The 11,062-nt window shown below is 41.3% G+C and overlaps 1 protein-coding gene across 1 annotated transcript; it reads right to left on the minus strand.

Annotated features, from left to right (window-relative positions):
* Window positions 1-4,947: 4,947 nt before the first annotated feature.
* On the minus strand, window positions 4,948-9,224 carry slc48a1b (solute carrier family 48 member 1b). Its single transcript, XM_030777491.1, has 3 exons — window positions 8,815-9,224; window positions 6,914-7,081; window positions 4,948-5,756 (listed from the first exon to the last, which is right to left on the minus strand). Exons 1-3 carry the CDS (start codon window positions 8,942-8,944, stop codon window positions 5,620-5,622), a joined length of 435 nt encoding a protein of 144 aa, XP_030633351.1. The 5' UTR covers window positions 8,945-9,224; the 3' UTR covers window positions 4,948-5,619.
* Between the last annotated feature and the right edge of the window lie 1,838 nt (window positions 9,225-11,062).

Consider the following 11,062-nt stretch of genomic DNA (forward strand, 5'->3'; position numbering starts at 1 on the left):
TCTACATCCATACGCATGTCATCTTCTCGCATCAGAAGCCCATGGCTAACAAAGATATTGTGAAGCACACAACAGGCCAAAATAATTTGGCACACCTTGCTGGGCTCATACAGCAGTTTCCCTCCTGATGCATCCAGACACCGCGACCTTCTGTCTAACATCCCTATAGTGCGCTCCACTACTGACCGTGTGGAGGCATGAGTCGTGTTAAAGCCTCTTTAGTTGTCTGTGGGTGCACTGTGGGGGTGAGAAGCCATGGCTTCAGAGGATAACCTCTGTCACCTGATTGTGTAGAGAGAATTATTTTATGCACGTTAAAAAAGCAGCAAAGCACAAAGAAACAATTGATTTACAATTGATTAGCCAACCATCTCTGCCTGCTTCAGCCTCTAGACGATTCCCGACACTGCAATTGCGTACAATGAAGGAGTCGTGTGTCGACCCTGGCCATCTTGCAACGGCGATTCGAATTGCCATACGGGCATTGCAAATGAGTAGCACATTAATTGAATGGTAATTCGTCCTGTTCACATATACATACTCATTTGCATGGGCAATGTGAGTGCAATCTGTTGCAGCTATGACATTGGGGAATCCTGTTGTCCGCACGAAATCCTCTTTCGCATGCTGCAGCACCTCGGCAGTGTAAGGAACCTTTATGTCCTGAGGGGACAAACGAATAATGCCTCGAAGTACAGCTGGCATAATTCTACCAACCGGTGGCTAAGATATGCCACCAGTTTCTCTTCGGAATGTTCCTGTAGCCAGAAACCCAAGGACAGACAACAATTGCACCTCAACAGGTATGGCCTTGTTGCAGTTAGTGTGTCTCTGTGAATTCGGGCCTATCTGTAATAGTGTAGCTCTTGGCAAATGGTACCTGCTTATCAGCCACTCGTTATCATGCGCAAAGAAGTCTGCCCAATCTGTGAAAACGCGTTCCCTTCTTACTGTGCGGTTGACCAGATCTTCCTCTTGGAAACCACTGCATTATTGGACATTTTATAGACGTTATAACTTTGTTACTATAGCAGAAGGGGTAGATACAAGTAGTGGGTGTTGTTCTGCTAGGGTTGTGCACTCCTCTTAGAATTTGCTATATAATAAAAATCAGCACAAACCATAGATTTTGTGGGAAGATGAATTGTCATTAATTATTTGTATGGTAGGAAAAAAAAAGAAAAACATCACATGTAATAAATTGAAAGAGAATACAATCAAGGAAATTGAAATACAGTAACCTCCCTTTATAGACTTACAACTCAAATGATACATGTTTTCCCACAGTATGCACATCACCTCATAATCCCCGATTTAAAAATAAACCAGTACCAGCTAGCCAACAATGAACTTGCTAGAACACAAGAATGCTAGCGTGCAAGTATTTTAAACATAACTGCACAATTAATATTCACTTCCACCGCATCTGCACAAATGCAATAAACTTGCGGTACCATTCTATTACATTTAACATAACTTCCCTTGCATATTAAAAGTTTATACATGAAACATGAGAATACTGGCTCATATGACGGTGCAGACAGTAAAGAAATGCTTGCAGGAATACAATTTAATGGTGTGCAGCTTATTTGCATAAATTCTGCCTGTTCGTAACAATTTGGTTAACCCTTTATTTCCCAGACCACTGCTATATTACTATTACTACTACTATTGCTACTATTACTGCTACTACTACTACTACTCCTACTACCATTACTACCACTACTACTACTTCTGCTACTACTACTATCACTACTACTACTACTACTACTATTACTACTATCACTACCACTACTACTACTACTATCACTACTACTACTACTACTACTATTACTACTATCACTACTACTACTACTACTACTACTACTATCACTACTATTACTACTACTATCACTACTACTACTACTACTAAAAATAATGAGAAAACAATTAGGCAGCAGACGACATGTTGGTGCTCTTAGATTTCCGAATAGCTGCAGTACTCCAACATTGCCACAAGGAAACACGCGTACGCCAAGTTGGAACCTGTTTTCTACGTCAAAGACTGTTTTTATAAATCCGAACTTTGGCATGGATTTGAGCGTACGCACATGCTAAGATGAAATCTCTGTGTAAGAACGTTTTATAAATGAGGCCCCAGCTCTGCCCATGGGTACGGAGACGTATTAGGTCCCTCAGGCTGTGACCCCACTAGCTGCATGATTCATTCAGGCACTACCCATGCAGAGATTGGTTCACCTGCAGCCTCTGCCACTGGGGTTGTGTTCTTCTCCTTCCCCCCCTCTGACTCTCAGGTTCAGCCTCGCATCGCAGCCTGCTTAGCTGACATTGCCTCCTGGATGTCTGCTAACCACCTCAAACTCAACCTGGAGAAAACTGAGCTTCTGTTTTTTCCTGCAAAGAACTCCCCAACGATTGACACTGCAATCACCATCGAGGGATCTGTGGTGTTCCCCACCGCAGCAGCCAAAAACCTAGGCGTAACCCTCGACAACCAGCTAACCTACTCCGGTCACATCGCGGCAGTCACTCGATCCTGCAGATTCTCCCTATACAATATCAGGAGAATCCGCCCATTCCTCACACAACAGGCGACCCAGCTCCTGGTCCAAGCGCTTGTCATCTCCTGCCTGGACTACTGCAATGTCCTACTGGCTGGCTTACCGACCTGTGCCATCAGGCCACTCCAGCTCGTGCAGAACGGTGCTAACCCCCCCTTCCTTAAAAATAAATAAATAAATAAATAAATAATAATAAAAAAAAACCTTGTCTTGTATCTATGTTTGTCTAAGAATTCCAGGGGCGCAATACATAGGAGTAAATTGACCCTCAGTCTTTTTAGCGATGTCTGCTTATGAGGTATTAGGAATCCGATTGATGCACTGATTGTAAGTCGCTTTAGCTAAAAGCGTCTGCTAAATGCAAAATTGAAAATTGTAAATTGGTTGCTGAGGTTACAGTGTGGGGCCTGGCTGAGACAGTGGAGACTGGTGGTGAGGGGGAGGGGAAGTGATGATCTTGCCTCAGAAAACCCCCTAAAAAACCCTTTTCAACAAATTACATCCCAGCATTTATGAAGCTTTTCTAAGGGCTAGAGTTTGATCAATATAACACAGAGGACACTTCTTCCCACTGACTCTTCTGTTCCTTAGTAATGCACCCATATCTAACCTATCACATCTAACCTATCACATCTAACCTATCACATCTAACCTATCATATTTAACCTATTATATCTAACCTATCACAGCTAACCTATCACATCTAATCTATCACATCTAACCTATCCTATCTAACCCATCATATTTAACCTATCCTATCTAACCTGTCCTATCTGTTAAAAAGGCTGCCCGCTCCTTTAAGACTGGGGGGACTGAGAGGCCAATCACTGACCAGCAGAATGTAAAAACTGCTTAGTCATGTATGAATAAGTTTAAAAACGGCACAGGGAGTTGTAAGTTCGGGAGTTCCAGTTATATAGTTTAAAACCTGTCAGTGCCGACATTAATAGTCCAGCTATAGTGTTGCTTGTGTGTCCATGAACAATGTAAGTTGCCTGTGTTTCTCCTGTTTGTAATTGTTTATCGTTGTTCATAATGAAGTTTCGGAGAACGTAACTTTAACGTTGGCGTTCGAAGTGATAATTGCTAGACGACACACTGAAATGTTCACCGCAATAGTTTGTCCTCTCTCTTAGAGAGTCGTGTATATTAAGATGATTGAGTGTTCGAATGTTCACGATGTACGTTAAGGTAAACAGGTCAAATGTTTATGTCTTTGGGGGAGATTAACCTGTTTATTCCTGTTGGCGCATGCGCACTAATGCGCGTGTGCTTTACATATTAAGGCAATGTTTTTGCAAGTATTTTGTATTGTTTTATATTAAGCCCATTTGTAGTTTGTTCTTGATAAATTTTGATATATTTGTATTCTGTTCACTCTGTTTAGAAACCACACACACACACACACACACACACAAGTTTCAAGTAACTACCTCAAGTGCATGATCAAGTATAAATAAAGAATCCTTAACACAACAAGACTGGTGGTTGGAACCCCTCTCCTACAACAAAGCTAGAGTTCTAACTGGGCTCTCCACAATGATTTGAACCATCCGATCAGCACAGAGTTTCCTAACTTTCACTGTCTAACCTATCCTATCTAACCTATCATGTCTAACCTATCACATCTAACCCTGTCATATCTATGTATCACATCTAACCCATCATATCTAACCTATCACATCTAACCTGTCATATCCATTTATCTGTCAATCAGCCATAGGCAAATAATACGTGAAAAGTAGAGCTGTCAAATGATTAAAATAATTAATCAAGATTAACCACATGAGTTTGTGCAGTTAATCACAATTAATCGCAAATTAATTGCACATCTTTTATCTGCTCACAATTCAAAATCAAGCTGCCAACATTATTAGTCTACTCAATACAAACAACTTTCTTAATCCCATTCATTAACTCTGCCCAACAGCAGGCTGGCCATTTTGGATTTTGAGTGTTTTGACTGATCCCAAACTTTTAAATACTGCTCTTAGATATTGCAGATATACTTTTCCTATTCCTTTGCATGGAGCCAGTTGCCTAGACACACAAGTCTGATTATATTTTCGGATGATAAAGCAGCTTGCTTACTGTACTATATGCCCAGAGATGGAAAACAACCTCTCACAAGGTACTGACATGGCAGGTGACTTAACTGGGTTGGCTGGCTAGCTGACTTTCACTGAACTACAGGTGATTCAAAGGGTCATATTAGGATTTGTGTTAAAGGCATTTAAAAAAATTACTGGCATTGAAAAAATGGCATTAACACGTTATCTCTGACACCCCTAGTGAAAAGGTTTCTAAAAGAAAAAATGGTTATGGAAAAGCAAAACAGTATATTTGTTTGTTTTATTAATAATGGGCCTTATTATACATTCATACATACATAAATACAGTCCATACACACTTAACATTATGGAGTATTCATAAGAGAGCAAGAGGACATTAATATACACATACAGACAGATCTATATATAGTTAAAGAACAGTGGCAAAGTTATATAAAAGTGTTACATTGACAGAATTAGAATCTCAGTATGAAGGTTTGTTTGTATCTAAATAATACAAAGAAAAGCAACACTGAGTGCCAGACACACAGCATTTCAATTACAGACATGGTGTTTCATATCAGTGTCAGTGTGTGTGTGTGTAAGAAAATTTAATACAGTGCTGTCCTAGTCTTGTCTGTCTCTTCCATGGTCTCCAATCTCAGATCTTCAGTCACACAACCAACATGATCCAAACCAACACATGCTCTTCCAGGCGCTCCCCCTCTCAGACATTATCAGACAAATCATTTCAACAATGTTCAAATGCTTAAAGGATAAGTGACCCTACACACAATGCCTCAGCATGAAAGGGTGTGTCTGAACCAATCATGACTTACAAATATAAAAACCATCCAGCCCTCAAACACAAATAAAAAAACATCTCTCTCCCAGGTTTATGACATCCTTTTGGTGTGAACGTACATGTGTGTTTTGGTGCATGTTTTTTGTGTGTGTGTGTCTGACAGGAAATCTCTTAAAACCTGTGCGTGCACATTTGTGTGTGTCTAAAAGTCACTGAGGATAGAGATGTCGGCAAACTCCTTGCGGTAGCGGTGGGAATACAGCGACAACAGGAATGCCCATTTCAGACTCATAAAGCTCCACACGCTGGCCAGGAACAGGCTGTTTGGGTCTCTCAGTGCTGTGACACACACACACACGCACAAACACGCACAGAGTCAATAATCAGAAAACAAACTGATAAGGGTGTAAATGGCGTGTAGTGTTTAAATTACTGGGATGCCACTGTTATGTGTTTCAGGTGATGCGACTGCTATGTGATTCAGGTGATGTGACTCAGATGCTGTGACTGGTACGTGATTCAGGTGATGTGACTGGTGTGAGATTCAGGTGATGTGACTGGCATGTGATGTGACTGGTATGTGATTTATTTGATGTGATTCAGGATATGTGACTGGCATGTGATTCAGGTGATGTGATTCAGGTGATGTGACTGGTGTGAGATTCAGGTGATGTGACTGGCATGTGATTCAGGTGATGTGACTGGTATGTGATTTATTTGATGTGATTCAGGTGTTGTGACTGGCATGTGATGTGACTGGTACATAATTCAGGTGATGTGATTCAGGTGATGTGACTGCTATGTGATTCAGGTGATGTGATTCAGGTGATGTGACTGGCATGTGATTCAGGTGATGTGACTGGTACATAATTCAGGTGATGTGATTCAGGTGATGTGATTCAGGTGATGTGACTGCTATGTGATTCAGGTGATGTGATTCAGGTGATGTGACTGGCATGTGATTCAGGTGATGTGACTGCTATGTGATTCAGGTGATGTGATTCAGGCGATGTGATTCAGGTGATGTGACTGGCATGTGATTCAGGTGATGTGATTCAGGTGATGTGACTGGTACATAGTTCAGGTGATGTGATTCAGGTGATGTGACTGGCATGTGATTCAGGTGATGTGACTGGCATGTGATTCAGGTGATGTGATTCAGGTGATGTGACTGGTACATAATTCAGGTGATGTGACTGGCATGTAATTCAGGTGATGTGATTCAGGTGATGTGACTGGTACATAATTCAGGTGATGTGATTCAGGTGATGTGACTGCTATGTGATTCAGGTGATGTGACTGGTACATGATTCAGGTGATGTGATTCAGGTGATGTGACTGGTACATAATTCAGGTGATGTGATTCAGGTGATGTGACTGGCATGTGATTCAGGTGATGTGACTGGTACATAATTCAGGTGATGTGATTCAGGTGATGTGACTGGTACATAATTCAGGTGATGTGATTCAGGTGATGTGATTGGAGCATTACTCACACTCTTTGCGTTCGATGGCGAGGGAGAGGAAGGCGATGAAGGCGATGATTGACAGCAGGGAGAAGATGAGCCCCATGAGGAGGAAGAACTTGAGTCCTCTGAGCCACGTGCGCCAATAATCCTGAACATACATGATATGTGTGACCAACGCCCACAATGCCAGTACACCTGCACAGAAACGCACAAAAACACACACACGCACATGCGCACGCATGCACGCACACGCACACACGCACACGCACACGCACACACAGTGTTATTGGATGTTGTAACATTCAGATAGGACTGCACATACTTCTCTTCCACTTTAATATCTGTGACTGTGTGTGTGTGTGCAGTTTAAAGTTTGTGTGACAGTGTGTATCTGTGTACATGGATTCAAGATTCGAGATTCAACACATTATTGTCAGACAACTAGGGATCTAGAACCAGTTCCCGTTGAGAACCCGCTCTAAATTTTCTAAATCATATGAATCTTGACTACATGTGACTAATGAGACAGTGGTTTTATAGTCCGTGGCCTGTTCAAGGCCCTGCTGTCACTGGTACTTGTCTGCTTTGGCTTTTCTGACAGCTCTCTCAAAATCATATTTGGCCATATGCACCAGAGTCAAAACCTGAGACAGCTTTTTATTTTGTCATGTCATGTCACAAGATTTTTCACTATGTAACTCTCTCTCTCTCACACACACACACACACTGTTCTGGCTTGATTTTCATGACTCTGTTCAGTCTCACCTTTCACACAGGAAACGAGGCCCTTCACTCTAATGTGGTATTACTCAGTAAAACACACAGCTATGCAATATATCCTAAGTCTTTGTTGGTTGTGTGTGTGCATGTGTGTGAGCGTGTCAAAGAGAGAGAGAGAAGGGCTGTTTTGGCTCCAAGGACAGTGTGTGTCTCCTGTACCACCATTCAAAGAGAGAATCTCCAACTCTTTATCTTTTAAAGTCAGGTTTTAACTTTAAACACACTAAGTAAATGGATGTTTGATTCATTTCACTGGCGGAGACAGTTTGAGCATGGTAACGTTAGTGTCCCTTTGTCTGAAAACACTCGGATGTGAACAAGGCTGATTTTTAGCTTAATCATCTATTGAGTTGATTTAAGATATGAACTCAGATGAAAAAGATGAAAACAGATTAATGTTTCCTACAAAAACAGAAAAGTAAATGTTACGCAAGTATCTGTTTTAAGCTTCTGAGACTGAGTATGTGCTGACAGGTTCAGGGCTGTGGGCAAACAGAGAGATAGCCAGGGTTTTGGGGTTGATTTCACAGCATGACAGCTCTCTAAGTAAGAGACACTCTTACAATGCATCTTTGACTCTAACATTTAACACCCAGATAATTCAAGAAATATGAAACCTTTCAAACTAATTTTAAGACTGCATAATATTGAAACTCTATAAAGTCTCTCTGAATAAGAATGTCTGTCGCATGAGAACCACTCACATCAGATCTACTGGTCATGCACAACACACAAGCGCGCGCACAAATAAACACAAACTCAGAATATTCGAGTATTATAACTGAGGTTTATTTTGTGGCACGTGTGTGTCAACATTGAACAATCACATCTCGATGAAACTATTTAACCATGTGTAACGTTCTGGAGATGTGCGAAGGCGCGCGTTTTGAGTTGTCAGTCTCGTGCCGATATTGAGTGAACAAGATACGACAGTGGATCAGGGAAATCTTCAAGACTAAAACCAAGAACACTTTTTTGTGACTTTTAAGTGGACATACAACTTAAGCTTCAGACTCTGACGACAATACCGTTACTGTATTATGACACAGCATTGCGTACAGTTTAACTGCTATCACTTAGAAGTGAAAAAGCCACAGGATAATAAGCAGGAGGTATAGGAATGCAGAGGAAATTCAAACCGACTCTACCTGATAATCCACCCATCGCTGCCGTCCACGGTTGTCGGTAGGCGAAGTTCCACACGAGGAAAACGGAGAAACCGAACAACATTCCAACGGTGGCATAGCCAATACTGATATACACTTTTTTAAATGCCATTTTCAACACATCCGATAAGCGGCTTCGGATCGTGGGGGAAGCAGTTAATGCCTGTGCAGATAAAAGGCTAAAATAAAATCACATTTGTTCTAAAAATAGTTATTATGAAACATCAACATCACCTTTACAGATGACAACGGCAGAGGTCAGCTATAAATCGCTGTCGCTATAAATGCAACGATTTTTAAAGTGTTTCCGCAGACGAAAAGATTGTGAGCAGCATAACATGCCAGCGTTAAGTAATCAGCCGTGTCCTCTTGGCCTCTCTTCACCACAAATTAAGAACCTTTACTTCCATGTTTATAGCCCCAGCTGGGAGGGAAGTCCGGAACTGTTGCCGTGCCATCGAAGGCAAAAACAGGAATTGAGAGCGCTACGTCTTTCATTTGAAATAGCGCCATCCCTGGCTTCGGAAGGCGGATCCAATCTCGCGCTCACTTGACAGCGAATCTATGTGGGTTGAGGTAGTCTGTGCGTACGTAGTCTCCAAACTGGTGCAGTCTAGTGTGTTTGAAATACACACACACACACTGGATTCCACAGTCAGCATCAATGAGTTACTGAAGCATGACTGTGTGATTTTATCACAATGACTGAGCAAAATTTCACTTCCCCACTCTGCATGAATCTAGAGGAGGTCAAAGGCACATGCTACACTGATTCTGTGTGTATCTGTGTGCATTGAAATGTCTCCTTAGGCTGAAGCTGTATGAGCTAAGGACACACCATGTGTAGAGTCCCAGTACTCACCATCCCCCAGATATCCCAACAGACATCCTCCAACTCAACTGTTAATCAGTAACACTGCGTCTAGCAGCCTGCCACTACTTTACACATTTACAAGCTTAAGCTTACTGTCCTGCTGCTGATTTTGTGTGAGATGTAAAATTTGGTTGACTCTAGGTCAGGTATGATAACAAAATTAGAATGCATTATATGTATTATATTATCTTGTGTTAGAAAACAACCCAATGCATTATGGTGGTCCCTCTGAAACAGAAAACAGCCCGTGTATGTAGAGTACTGTACAGTGTTGATTAAATTTGACGAATGCCATATTTTCCTACGTAAACATGTAAGAAGCTACACGCAAAAAAAAATAGAGTAGGGCTTCAGACCTGGGATGCAGCGACTTGTCACTAATTAGACCACCTGTCACTAATTAGACCACCTGTCACTAATTAGACCGCCTGTCACTAATTAGACCACCCGTCACTAATTAGACCACCTGTCACTAAGTATCCAGTTATCACATCCTGCCTGGTCCTGTTCACTATCTTCCGTCAAGATTTCTAATTAATGTCTCTACAAAGACAGACATACCACTTCACAAAGCAGTTGGCACTAAGCAGATGATCCACATCATTAACCTGCTTTACAGGTGAACATCATATCCATTAGAAAAATCATCATCGAGTCGTACAACAGTTCACCTCTGTGTGAAAACCAGCACCTGGGGCAGTAAGACTACTGTTCTCATCTGTCCACTTGAGTGAGATGTTTAGGCATATGGCTGTACTATATCTGTACTGTAAAATTCTTAACACCAAGTGGTCATATGCTTGTACAATAAAAATTACTAGCTTACTCTACTTACTTAAATGCATCCCTTGTGTTAAAGTGTTTTAAGTGCACGTGAACATGGTGTGTCTATGTGCCCACCAATATGTGGAAAAATTCAGTAAGACATCCATAATATCAGTCTCAATTAATTTTTTCAACCACCATTACCAATCTAGCCCTACTCCCTGTTTAATCACCTAATAATGTTAACGCCACTTCCGGCGATGGGGAAAGCTGTGTGTGTAGATCAACTTGCGGTGGGGCTGGCTGAGTGGGATGATATTAAAATGATCATATTAAATATTTCAGGGCTGAGGATTCGTAGTTATGGCCCTGATCACGGGTGAAGGGCATCGCTGTCCGAATGAATTGAGTCTGAGGTTTTGGTGTTTACAGAAATGACTGACGCAGAGTTCACACCAGCTAAAATATGAAAATATGAAAGATGATTGGTCATTGGGAATAACAATGGACTATCTGAAAATTCTTCTCCTCATATTAAATTAATAATTCAAATAAACATTTCACATTCATGCTTGCATATAGATTTGATTT

This window comes from Chanos chanos, chromosome 6, assembly GCF_902362185.1.
Source record: "Chanos chanos chromosome 6, fChaCha1.1, whole genome shotgun sequence".
Lineage (NCBI taxonomy): Eukaryota > Metazoa > Chordata > Actinopteri > Gonorynchiformes > Chanidae > Chanos > Chanos chanos.